At 40.5% G+C, this 14,133-nt stretch overlaps 1 protein-coding gene across 1 annotated transcript; it reads left to right on the top strand.

Moving 5' to 3' along the window:
• The first annotated feature begins 1,982 nt into the window (after positions 1-1,982).
• On the top strand, positions 1,983-10,070 carry NPY5R (neuropeptide Y receptor Y5). Its single transcript, XM_074821408.1, has 2 exons — positions 1,983-2,136; positions 8,336-10,070. Exon 2 carries the CDS (start codon positions 8,345-8,347, stop codon positions 9,674-9,676), a length of 1,332 nt encoding a protein of 443 aa, XP_074677509.1. The 5' UTR covers positions 1,983-2,136; positions 8,336-8,344; the 3' UTR covers positions 9,677-10,070.
• Positions 10,071-14,133: the final 4,063 nt, after the last annotated feature.

The following is a 14,133-nucleotide window of genomic DNA, read 5'->3' as shown; positions in this document are numbered from 1 at the left end:
ATACAGCTGAGAGAAATCTGGTGTTATTTACAGGTCCAGAGGGGAAAAATAAACCAACCAATCCACAGCTGACAGTACATTACTGGTTGATGAATCCTCCTGAAATAAGACAACTAACAAAACAAGTATGATACTTTATTCTTAGAGAAAATTGCTTTGAGAAAGGAACATTTGTCTAACTGACTGCTCTTGCTAAGAAGCATGTAATTTCTAGAGGGTGTTTGGGAAACCATAGTAGGTGACTGACCACCTTAGAAATGGTCAACATGGAGGGAGGCTATTCGTACCTTTATGCACGTACAATGGCATCCCACAGAAATCATAGCCGTGCAATGCAAGAAACCGTAAGTTCCCACCTGTGGCCTCTGCCAGCAAATTTAGATTTCTTTTTTTTTAAAGACTGTGTCAGTCTGCTGTAGTCACAAGTTTTCATAGAAAGATATAGTATGTCCAAAACGTCACTCTTTCCAGGAGGTAACTTCCACTTCAGGCAGTGGGCCCAGGAATGTGGGAAATTCTCCTGGAACAAGGGACAATCAGGTAAATCGGTGCCCTGGGAGATGGCCTTAATCCCCCCATTGCAGGTTAGAAGCAGAGTGGGTTTCTATCTTCAGGTCAAATATTTGTGTGGAAAGCTTCAAAGCTATCAGTGTTAGGTGCGAAGATGGTCAAAAATGCTGAGAACAGATGCTCAGGCCTAAAAAGGATTAATTATGTTCTCCTTTGTGACTAATAGGAGAGCTGTCTTAAAATGATGAGATGGATTGGCACATCACTTCCACCTGGCAGCTCCCTGCGCTCCACTTGCACATGCAGTGATTCACCAGCAGTGGGTGGTGAATAACGCAGAAGCAGGCGAAAGAAGATGGGACGCAATCTTCCTTGCCATCTCGAGCTCATCTGCTGAAGATTAAGGTTAATTGCTTCTGATCACCTACCCTAAAATAAGTATTTTTTAATGTAAGCTAAACAAGGAATCCTACTGGACTTTTCAAAAGTTATTTTACAATACAGTTGATCCAGCTGTTTTGTCTTTGTGTGGTACAGTCCTTCATGGGCTAATTATACTGACAGCTCTTCTGCAGTGCTGTGTTGATATCAACTGCTGAAGAAGTGCCTTGGCAAATGGAAAAGTCATTACATTTTCATGTCAGATTCTGCACTTGTGCTCCCAGAGACCTGCACGTCACTCAGTTCTCCAGTAGCCCTGTAATTGGGCTATGATCAATGACTCTTCCCGTGCTAGAAGATAGCAGCTGGTGAGAACAGCAGAATTTGTCTTTTCATGCTTTGTGCTATGACATACCCAACAATTATTATGCTTTAAAATACTGCTCACTTTAAAAAATGCCCTGCCTTCCCACTGATGGCCCAGATAAAATTAAAACCACCCTTCGGATATTTGCCTCTAAGACTTGAGTTAGAAAGCAGTGTTTGGGGAAAATCCACCACCTCCCACCTGTTCTAAAATAATGGTAAAAAATACAGGGTGTTTGAGCAGCGTGGATAAATACCACCAAAGCTCTGCTCCAGTCAAAGCGAGGGGAACTCGGGAGCGCTCGGGCAGTGCTGTGGGAGTGCCTGGCCACGCTCACACTTCCCGAGGTCCCGCGACGCCTGGAGCGATTCACCTCTGCCAAGTGCTGTGTCCCGAGGGCCGGGCGAGAAACCCGGGGCAGCCCTTAAATCCCGGCCAGCGCGGGCTTTGTTTACGGTCTCACTGCATTTCCATGGCAACTCCAATTGCCACACCGTGCAAGGCTGAAGATACCGCCCGCAACAGCCTCCCGAAATGCGCCCGCGCGGTGGCCCCGGCAGCGGCCGGGCGAGCAGCGGGCAGGGCCACCGGCACCGGCCGCACCACCTTCCCCCGCCGGGGCCCGGCGCTCGGCCGCAGGAGAGCCCCGGCGCCCCCGCAGCACCCGCGTAAGATGCGCCGCCAGGCAGCCTCGGGGATGCGCGCTGCCGTCCGCGCCCGGGGGGCTGCGCTCTCCCTACCGCGGCCCGGGCCGGAGCTATGAGTGCCGCCCGGGGCTGCCCGCCTCGCTACGCGCCCGCCCTACGCGCCGCAGCCCTTTCCGCCTGCCACCGCCGCGAAACGCCGAGGCGCCCGCGGGAGCCGGCAGAGACGCGCAGGTAACGCGCCGCGGAGCGCGGAGCCGCCCGTGCGGGGAGCTCGGCAGCCGCGGCGGAGTTCAGCTCCCTCCGCGGGGCGGCTGCGCAAGTTTGCGCGGGGCAGTGCCCTGCCAGCAAATTCGCGGAAATCGTGGGGTTTCGCTTCAGCCGCGGGGGAGGTTTGGCTGCCACGGCCCCGGCCCGGTCCATCCCCGCCACCCTGCCCCGTCCCGTCCCGTCCCGTGGCCGGCCGCGGGGAGCCCGGCGCTCCGGGCGCGGGGAGCGCAGTGCAGCGATTCCCCAGCGAGGTGCGGGAGGGCAAAAAGAACAGTCTTTGCCGTTTGGGTTTGGTTTGGGTTTTTTGCCTTTGCAAGCCAGGAGCTGCTGTGCCCCCCGGCATGAAATGTAGTCGTGCATTTCAAGTTTTCTGTTCCGGCCAACAAATACCCCGTTACATTGCATAACGGTCTCTGGAGCTGGAGAAATAATGTTATTAGTTGGCTTTTGCTTATTTTGGGAAGCCGTAGTCTTGTTTTCCAGGATAATGTTGCAATTCTTCTTTCAGTCACATAAAGAGGCATACCATTAACATGCACGAAAATCCATTTTGCTGGACTTCAGAAGTAATCTCAATTTTTTGAATTCTCCCAGGTTCTCAGGCTAGTTTTTGCTGTTGCATGTCATGAACAAGAACATTTGAAGCAGCAGCATTTCATCTTTAGCTCGTGTTGTGAATGCGACTCTTAGCGGTTTCAGTTTTTGTCTCGAACATTATCTGAGTCTTTAATGATGTGAGGGCATCGTTTCTCAAGTAGTAACACAGCTCAGTGCTTTCCTTAACCTCAGGTGGTCAGGCACTTAGAGCCAGTCATATTAACTATTTACAACTATGTATAAGTTTAAAGACTCTCTCTGACTTTATTTTCTATACAGTCCTGCTACCACTCCAGTATTATGTGTGCAGAAAGGTTGTATTTCTCAGGGAATTTTCACATTTTGCTTCCTCCTTGGATGTGTTTGTTTTAAAGGTAGAAAAACGTGTCCTAAGACTGTAAATTGTTCACAGCTGTAAAGATTAATTGTGCTGTTACACAGCCTGAACTGACTAGACTATACAGGGACCAGCCAGTCAGAGTTAACTTAATAGGTATTAATATTGTAGTGCATAAGCTCTTATCCATGAATAAACATTAATATAAGTATCTCATCTAATAGGAGGAACACTTTCTGAAACAGCAGTTGCCTTGAGAGGAGGATGGTTGCCTGCTTAACTTTTGTGTTCTTGGAAATTTCCCTTTAAATATGTAGAGAAAGAGAAATACCTAGTCTATTCATTCTCCTAAATTATGATTTATGGATTTTGTATTTTAAATGGTAGCTTTAAGTGAAATTATGAGGTTAATTATAAGATTATAAACATATTAAACTAGCATATTTTGGGTTATGTGCTACCTCTAATTCAGCTATACCTGAACAGTGGTTTAAATTCTCCCTGTCACTGTCAGACCTTACATCAACTGCATCTGAAAGCTCCTCTGAAGCATGATTTTGGTGAAAATAAGAATCACAGTAATCGGAGAGTCACACTGAGATAGATCATAAATGAATGTCATTTAAGGAGGTGTTACTTGAAATCTTTCAAGATCATGCTATATCAGCTGTCATAAAATACATTTTACTGTAAAAGGTAACCACGAATACTCCTTGTATTTAATGTTAACGGCATTCATTTGATTCTTACAGTAAATATTCAAATCCACCCTGGATCCTGCCACAAAACTGCAATCCCTGCTGCCTTGTGCAGCCTAGCCTTCTGTCTCAAGCATCCCATTGAAATTAAGAGACCTAAGCAAACCCACTTAAAGCTCACAAGGTGTGAGCTCATACAGGTGTAGCCGAGCACAGTCTCCGGGAGCGTACGCAGACCACAAATACAGAAAGGGGACCTCATTTGCTTGACTGATTAACATAGAAGATTAAAATGATCCAGCTTTGGGAGTTGACAGATAGAAAATCTCCATCAGGTACCATCGGATTGATTACATTTGATCTTGAAAACAGATGCAAGAGCACCCTGGCACTGTGGTGCATTCAGTTTAGAAATACACATCAAATATGATGAGAACATTTGCAAAAGAGGCTATATTATTTAATTCTATTTCCTGCAGTGGGATTTTCAGGAATCTTCATTTCCCTGAAAACTACGGCCACATGCTGCACTGGGATTGACCAACTGACAAGAAGGAGAGTAAGCGAATCCCCCAAAATTAGAAGCAGCTGTTAAAATTAAAACAGGAAGATAAATCCAATAAGTGCACACAGCACTGTGATATCAGTGGTACACTGATATGAGTTTGGGGACTGAAGATCAATGACATGGGAAGAACACTTCTGTTTGCATTATTACTGCCAGCGGCACTCAAACTGAGAGAGCAACTGGTTCCTTTTGAGCAGGAGAGGAAGCTCAAAGAGCAAGAGATCCACTTGCTGATTTTTGAAGTGTTGGGGGGGAAAGTTTGCTTTCATTTTACACATCCAAAATGAAAATAAAATTCTCTTGGGGCATTTTGCAAAGGAAACTTCTGTCAACACAGCAGTTCTTTGTTGAAACCAGTGGATCATAGTCTTATTTCCTCCCTCTCTGTCTTTCTATCACTCTGAAACTGTGACTATAGGGAGATGGTACAGAAGTGTCCAGCCAGGGCCTGACCAGAGCGTGCTGTGGCTTTTTCCAGTGCTCCTTCCTTATGGAAATCAGGACATGTGGTAGGGGAGATGGCACCTGCTCAGGTCTCACCCAAGGCAAAAGGCAGCCGTAGCACAGGGGGGATGGAGCTGGAGAGCCCACCCTGGACTTCAGCGGCATTCCTGCTGAGCTTGTTAAATGTTGATGTGTCTTAACAAAATATGTCTACTTCAGCAAAATCAGCATATTCACTTTTTGGTTTTAAAGAATTCTGTTAAAAACATGATGAACAACTCTGCTAAAGCCATAATGCAAGAGCTTTATGTGAAAGTGTAGAAATCTACAGAACTTGGCAACAATCTTTCAAATAATTTTTTAAGAATAACTCAGTAAACATTCATTTAATAAACATGTTCCAGTATAACAACACATAAAATTTTGTTCCTTGGCCCTATTCTTAGCATTACCTGTACAGAATACAGATTTCTAGAAGAGAAAATAATTATGGTGCATCTGACTTGAGTGTCTTTCTTTTCCCTTTTAGTTACCCAAAGCTGAAAGTGGCAGTAGGAAATAAGTGACACCACCAGATTTTTTTTTTTTTCAATTCTCTTCATAGAATCTATTGGTTAAGGAAAATTGAATGAAAATATGCAGATTTCTCTTCAGACCATAGCATATAATTGAAACGGAATGGACTGACTAGATAGAGAGCCTTTTCTACCAGTAGGGATGCCTGCTTTTTCTCCATGGATGAACTTATGGCCTAAGATCAACCTTTTCAATGACAGCCGATATCACCAAAAAGTCTAGGGAGGAAGCTGCAGTTTTGGTACGTGGGTTAACAAAACTTTCACATATACATAGCTGCTATTATAGGTTAAGCATTGGTGTGCGTTGTTACTACTCAGTACGACCCCTGGACAGATATGACTGTGCGTGAATTTAACTATTATTGAAGATACCTGTAGATACTCTAAAAGCAATCCTAATTTCCAGGTTTCTGAGAGAGAAACACCTGCAGTTTGTTTCTCCTTTGCAGGATAATCCTATCAGTTAAAATAGAAGACTACGCAGAATGATCCCTCTTAGCACAGAGTTACTTATACACAATGATTGAAATGAAATAAATAAATAAAATATACATAATAAATGAAAAGCTCATTCATTCAGAGTCATCACCACTTTGAGAGCATTGTAAGAGTTTCTGAGGTTTTCTGAAACTCAAGATGGTACAGGATTTCCTTCCCTCTTTCTTGTTAGTCTTCCTATTCTCAGCCAATAACTAGTTGGTTAGTAACCAAGATTTGGACAGATCTAGCTCTTGAGTAAAGTTTCATTTCCCTTTCTCAGATAACTCCTGATTGGTCTCAAACCTGCTAGCAAGCAGTGGGATACTCAACTAGTAATGTTTTCTTAATCTGTGCAAGATATAAACTGGAAACGGAAGGTGTCCAAGCAAAAAGAAAATTGTCCAGAATTACACTAATGTCTTTTTCATTATTAACTCCTCAATTATGTGCAAGGGTTTTTCCTACACACTTCTCCGCTAAGATGAATGTGGTAGTACAAAGATAATAGAATGTTCACCCTGAAAATATTAGGCAGATAATATTTCATATTGAAATGCAATGTACAGTTGAAATGACTTCCATGAATTGAAAGGGGGTCTGCAGATTGCAGATGCATGCAAACACTGAAATCTGCGAAAGTATCAGTCATAGCAAAACCCATCGTTCCTCTGTGCTGAAGAAAGGGAAGAAAATGATACAGGTATGACATAACAGGGACATAATTCCATAAGCTTGAGGTAAGGGAATGTATTTTATCCAGGGCAGAGCCCTGCTGTTATTTTCTCAAACAAAAATCATGTTGAGTCACATTTAGAAAACAGAAAGAATCAGCTGATTTTGGAAGGCAAGGATAGTCTCAGATAGTGTTTTTAATCTATTATATGGTTTTCCACCATTTGACTAGAGACTGTGAAAAATGAAACAGAAGTGATTTACATTAATGCCACCCTGCTCATATGCACACAATTATAATATTTAGATTATCTAAATTCACATATCCAGTTCTTACCTCTATTTTAGCTATTATTTAGCTATAAAAAAGCACTTTAACTCAACATTATGAGAAGTTAGCAAGGCTCAGTTCTTTTCACCTCTCCCCAACACATTACTTGCAAAACACAAAAACTTGCAATATCTTACTATTTTTATTAAAGAAGTATTTCTAATCTTACCTGGGGGACCTTCCTATAACAACAAACTGTCAGTGAATATTTGGAGGGTGTTTCATGGTTTGAGCTTCCCTTTGGCACCAGGCAGTAGGAACGCACGTGTTGTGATGCAAGGGAAGGAGCATATCTGCACTTTGAAGAAGTCAGCACAATACAGCTTTCTGAGGATAGCTACATTCTTGAAGAATCCTGCCTTTTTTAGTTGATGGGTTTAGCCTTCTGCTCAATTTATGTATGTTTTGGGTTTGCTTAGATCTTTTTGGTTTTTCTTGCCTAAGATTTCTAAACATTAAGCAGTTTTGTACAGGACATTGGCACTCTGGGGAATTTTGACTTTGAAACTTTAGTACAAGCAGGTGTTTAAGGTAAACTGGAGTTTAAACTGAATTTTCTTTCTGTTTCTTCTAAAATTAAGACTAATACATGAAGATTCTGTGGGCAGAATAACTTTGTGCTGAGCTAGGTTTTAATGTCAGATGTTTCTGTGCTGAATATTTATCAGTTCTGTAAATTTTCATATGGCTGTGTGGGGTTTGCTTCCAGTTAACACTGTCCTCTCTGTATTACATCCAATTACTTTGGATGTTTTGTAGGCAGTTATCCCTTCTGCTTTAGCAACAGTTAAAATATGTTCAACACTTAATAGAAGATGATTTATATACACACCACATTAGAAATTCCATCTTGGATCACTGACTTTGAGGGTGAATCTCCTTACAAACTGATCCTTTTTGAAAGCTCACCTATTTTGTGTTAGTTTTCTGCTAACAAGCTAAGAAATACTACTGCAGTCATTAGCATATGTCAAAACATCATATATTTTCAGGTGCTCTCATTATAATTTGCTGTCATGTAATGATTAGGCACATGCCCAGATGGTGATTGTAATTTCCTTACTCATATCAATGAGCTGTTATTCACATGAGTAATCTCACTGACTCTAAATGGATTGCTTTTGTAGCTAACTGCTCCCTCAAGGAAAGGCTGACAATATGGTCTACAGAAAAGCAGTTAAAAGCCAGTGTCATAATGCAGAACCTTAAATTGCCATCGTCCCATGTGAGCAGCCAGGTAGGAGGCCTAGGTGTGCTAAATGCCACATGAGAAAACCTACGAAACTAATTCGTGTTGACCTGAAGTTATACAGGATCTGCCTTACAGTAGAATAACACCACTATTGATTTATTTGCATTAAGGTGATACAAGGTAAATTTATGTTCCTTTACATTCTGATTAACATCAGTATAATCCCTCCTTCAGATGCTAATTAATGCCTTTCTTGTTCTAAGCAGGACTGTAAAATGGATTTAGGATTCAAAGACCGTAACAACAGGACACCTACCAATAACACCTCTGCTACTACAAAGAATTTTTCTGCCTGGGAAGATTATAAAAGTAGTGTTGACGACATACAGTACTTTCTTATTGGGCTGTACACACTTATAAGTCTGGCCGGCTTTATGGGAAATCTGCTTATACTAACAGCTCTACTAAAGCGCAGGCAGAAGACAATAATAAACATTCTCATTGGTAACTTGGCCTTTTCTGACATCTTGGTTGTGCTGTTTTGTTCACCTTTCACACTGACATCCATCCTGCTTGACCAATGGATTTTTGGCACTATCATGTGCCATGTAATGCCCTTCCTCCAGTGCATATCAGTTTTAGTTTCAACTTTGATGTTAATATCTATTGCTGCAGTCAGGTACCGTATGATAAAATATCCCCTTTCTAGCAATTTAACAGCAAAACAAGGCTATTTCTTAATAGTGACCATTTGGGCCTTTGGCTTTGCAATTTGCTCCCCTCTGCCAGTTTTCCACAAAATTGTGGACCTCAGCAAAACTCTGAATTTAGAAGCACTGGAGAACAGGCTCTTGTGTATTGAGTCATGGCCTTCTGATTCCTACAGAATTGCCTTTACAATAGCCTTATTGTTCATGCAGTATATATTGCCACTGGTGTGTTTAACCGCTAGTCACACCAGTGTCTGCAGGAGCATAGGTTCCAGACTGTCAAACAAGGAAAAGAAGTTTGAAGAAAAGGAGATGATAAACCTAACTCTTCATCCCTCTAAGAGTACTGGCACACAGGTACAGCCCTCCCGCCATTCCAGATGGAGCTGTGCCTTTGGCAGAAAGCACCATAGAAGATACAGTAAAAAGACTTCAAGTGTGATGCCAGCTATTTTAAGACATCACCGGGATACTCATTCCAGAGACCTCCCAGAAACCTCTGGCACAGAAAAAAGCCAGCTCTCGTCCTCCAGTAAATTCATCCCTGGGATACCTATTTGTTTTGAGATGAAACCAGAAGAAAACACAGAGATCCAGGACATGATTACAGTATCCCGATCCATCATCAGAATTAAGACAAGATCTAGGAGAGTTTTTTGCAGACTGACAGTGCTAATCCTAGTTTTTGGTTTCAGTTGGATGCCTCTTCACCTTTTCCACATTGTGACAGATTTCAATGCCACTCTCATTTCTAACAGACATTTTAAATTAGTATATTGCATATGCCATTTACTGGGTATGATGTCCTGCTGCTTGAATCCCATCCTCTATGGGTTCCTTAACAACAGCATAAAAGCCGATTTAATGTCCCTTATTCCGTGCTGCCAAGTACCATGATTTTATGCGCCCCCAGATAAAATGAAACAAACAAGTTTGGCTTTCAAGCATACTGATGTGTATAGCTGTAAAAGCTAAATTAGTTTAGTTTAGTTAGTCTGACTTGGTTGTGATTAGTAGCATTTCATATGAATGGATACTTCTATGGCTGCATGTATTTCTCACATTGGGCAGAAATATATACATATACTATAATATTCTATCTGTTACACATAGGAAATCATGCCCAGTGTACAAAGCCAGAATACCATTTTCATTACCTGAAATCCTTACTTTGGAATTACACAGAATATATAATGAGTAATAAATGTAAGACTACTTAGAAATATCAGTATTAATTGTCATAAAACTATAATAAAATACATACCATTTATTAAATAACTATTGTTGAGACTATTTCAGTGCCAACTTCGACTGTTTTCTAAGATAAACATCTGTTTCTGGATGTGATTAGAAAAATATTTTTCCTTAGCTCTTTGACTCATGTGTTGCGATTTGCAAGATGCTTTGCTGCTGGTTCCCAGACTGCCTTAATGCCTGTAATGGGTTGTGGGTGGTTGTTCTTGTCTAGATTGTTTCCATCTCACTGTACTTACCCAGTACAATCTATCTCTGATTTCCTTAGCCAATTTTTACTCTGCCTTGTCATTTTATGTAATTTTCAGCCAGGCCTGAACTTATCTATAGTTATGCCTTTGTTCTTACAGTGATGACTCCCGTGAATATACAACATCCTTCTGATCAGATTAAGCCTTTATTTCCTAAGTGAGTGATAGTAGAAAAAGAAAACAGAAAGACAGCAGGATTTTTTCTTTTCCTTCACCAACAAACAAAAGCTTACTGCATTTCATTACAGGTGACCCGCTTGCTTTGGAGAGCTTCAACAGCTTTCAAATAAACATGTGAATGTGTGCATGTGAACACACACATGTGCACACACACACATGCTTTCTGCATCTCCTTCACCTGTGTCCTTTTCTCCTTTTTAACTAGACCAGTACTTTTCCTTCCAAATTTAAATCACGTGCATCTTCCCTAAGGAAGTCATATTACATTTCACAGCGCAAATGCAAAGGGTGTGTATATATATATTTTTGTTTTCTTTTTTTCTCCCCCTGGATTACTCTAATTTAATAACCCATCTCTGCCCTCAGGATTCAGTAAATGTATAAAGTCTCTGCCCTGAGTTTTAAGATGTAAAACCTTTCCCCAGATCTACCTGGTGATTAATTCCTTTTCTCCACTAAGATTTCTAATCCAATAGGCTTTTCTACATAGCCTTTCCATGCTGAGAAATAAAGTTATTATTTTCATAAATGGGTGGATGGGAAGGGTCATTGTGCATTTTTTGCCTTGAGATATCTCCCTTCCAGTTGGTCTTTAAAAGTGGAAGCGGTTCTTTTACTTTGAGGAATCATCAAATTATTTTTATCACAATGTTACAATTCTGAGACCTTTTCTCCCAGGGCCATCATCTGCTAAGGAGTTTATTACATACCAGTGGGTAATATGTTTGCTTCTATCATTAAGTTATTTCCCTGAAGTCTAGTTCCCAGTAACCCACTGTTCTTTGTTTTCACTAGTGCTACACTTTAATAGTTTCTTCCTGGACATTGACTATTGCATTTTGCAGATTATTATCTCCTAAAAACCTACAGTATGTCATTTTATAGACTAAAAATGGTACAGAATACAGCATATTGGAACAATAGATTTTAAAATAGCTTTTAAAAAGTTTTAAATAGTTTAAATTAAAAATATTTATAGCTAATCTTGGTATATAAACTTCAGAAAAAATTAACTAGATCCACAGCTAGAACACAGTGTAGTTCTACAGAAGTTACAGCAGTTTATGCCCTATTTATGTCTACATACTTTCATGCCATTGTAATATACCATTTAGCTTTATTTGTACCATGTGATTTAACCAAATAGTATAAGAGAATAAGAAAGCAGTCACACTGTTGCTGCTTGAAATATTTCTTCTAGCTCCAATTTACTGTTATCTTCCTTCCTACTTGCTATTTATTTTCTCTTTCTTCTTTTCTTTATATACATTCAGAATTTCAGCCATTTTTAACTCTTACCCTTAGGATTGTTTTTAAAATAGAAGATAACTGTTTATTCACTAATTACTCTTTTCAGATCAAATTCTGCTCCCTTTTGCTGTATATGACACACAGAATCATGCTAGGACTTGAATAAGGCCTTCCTCTAGTTTCTGAGATGTCCAAAGATTAGTCTGTACACTGGTGATTTTATACGAGCCCTATCCATTTTCCTGGATGAAGTCAATAACTGTGCTGCTTACTCTTTACACTGATCAAAGCACAACAAATTGTAATTTGGCAATAGAGAATTTTAAGACAGCTACTGAACTTCTTTAGTCCTGTGTATTGTCTTTTTAAAGACAATCAATGGTGGGAGAATGTATATTTTCCTTATAGAGAAACCATGAGCATTATATTTTGACATCTCCAAAAAGTCACTGTCTTTCCTCTGAAATGTTAAACAAAAATAAAATAACTTTTCCACCTTCCTTCAACAGCCAGTGTAACTTGGTCCTGGTATCAGCAAGGAATGCATAAGGAGCAGACAGTAGCAGTAGCAAGTGAAATCAGGCAGAAGGCAGTTCCCACAAGAGTTACTTCTATGAGGGGGGGGAGAAACACCTGAACCATCTATTTAAAGTTTTCCCAGTCTGGAACACTCAAAACAAAACAAAATTCAAAACACAAGGATCCCTCCACCCCATGCTTGTTGAGTAGGCCTCATCTAGTTTGAGCTACAGTACATGCTCCTATGGGCTTCATGCACAACAGTGATTAGCAGTGTGATGTTGTCTCCATTGTGTATGTCAGTATGTCTTGGGAAAATGTATCTCACCACAATAGCCAATGACATTTTCTCATTCTCTTATGTATACAGGAATATATACAGATACCTAGAAAACAAAGCACATTAAGATGGATTTTCAAATAGCACATTTAATCAAGTCCTTAGGCCAGCTAAACTACTATGGGTCAATTCCTTCTGTAACTAAAAATCTAAATCAATGGGAAGGTAGGAGTTTTGTTTTGACAGCACCTGCTAAATGCAATTGGAAAACACCAGCTGCAGAGCCATCTATCCATTGGAGTTAGAAGACAGAAGGATTCCAATGTCTATTAATAAAAAAAAAAAAAAAAAATTGGAAAAAACCCTCTCAGACAGCTGGTTCTTTTTGTATGATGAATGTTAAAGCTCTTAAGACAATTCACATGAGGAAAATAAATGTTTTTTTCAGTTCTACAAAATAATATCATTGTCAAAGTTGACTTTTTGTAAATGTCAAAGATTAAATGTTGTTAATAGCTGGCCTTTGTCCCTCCTCTTTCAGCAGAGAAGAAACAGATGCCCATTAAGAAGTGCTGGTGTGGCCAGGTCACTCCTGAGCCAGACAGGCCAGTGGGGCTGAGGATGCCAAGAGCTCAGCATGGGCTAACACCACAGTATATTTATTTAAGTCGTGGGGAAGAGGTTGGAGCCTCTGTGGTTCTCCATAGTGCCATGGCAACAGTGGCTGAGAGAGATGCGTATGGCTCCCATAGGTCTAGAGTAGCTGTAATGGCAGCAGGCAGTGCAGAGTCCCAATCATGCTGAGATAGCCTCCAGCTGTCCTTTTGAGAAGTATAGGACAGGTGGCATGGAAAACCTCCCTACCTAAAGATTATTAACAGATTAAAAATACCTTCTGTAATCCATAGGGGTCTGACAGCTATCATTGCACTTCTGAAAAAAAAATCAATAATTTTCTCACAGTAGTCCCAGTATCTGTCTGCAGCATAGAAGATAAACAGTATTAAACATCATAGTGTCCAGAAAGGTGTCCTTCATCAATACCATTGGGTCCAGGAATTTAGCCTCTGATTTTGATGAAAGACAAATTATGCCTATAATATTTACAATAAAAAGTCTTAGCCAGAAATTATTTTAGTACAGTCTGGAACTGTCTTAGGGCAGTGACAAGACTCTGGTCCTAGACAAGCCTCTTCTTTTTTCCCCCACATAGCTTCAATAATGGTGTAAAATCACAATCCTCATGGAGTACTTTTATAAAGACTATTAGGTAAATTTCTGAACCGTTTTTGACCATGATATATGGTTTATAATCTCTGAGGTCGGGTTTCTTGGTCTTCCATTTCATGTCTTTTTATATACTGTTGAATCCAAACCCCTATTTTTTCTAAGGCCTTTTACATGTAGTATGTAATGAAGACTTCTGAAGTTGCTTGGTTTTGATCCAACAGTATATATTTTCATTGTAGGTATATTTAATTGGTTGAAAGTTGCTATTGTTCAGTTGAAGTGATTTTTGACAGGAAGAGGAACAAAAGAGGGAAAGAGAAATAAAAGCATACCCACACTCACACTAGCTAGCCACATTGTGCCAGTGACGGAATGTGTCAGAGCCAGAT

This window comes from Strix aluco, chromosome 4, assembly GCF_031877795.1.
Source record: "Strix aluco isolate bStrAlu1 chromosome 4, bStrAlu1.hap1, whole genome shotgun sequence".
NCBI classification, from domain to species: Eukaryota; Metazoa; Chordata; class Aves; order Strigiformes; family Strigidae; genus Strix; species Strix aluco.
Note: the sequence above shows the minus strand (reverse complement) of the source record. Positions and strands in the feature narration are given on the sequence as shown.

Coding starts and splice junctions, on each gene's coding strand:
- NPY5R (XM_074821408.1), top strand. CDS start 8,345: ATGGATTTAGGATTCAAAGACCGTAACAACAGGACACCTACCAATAAC.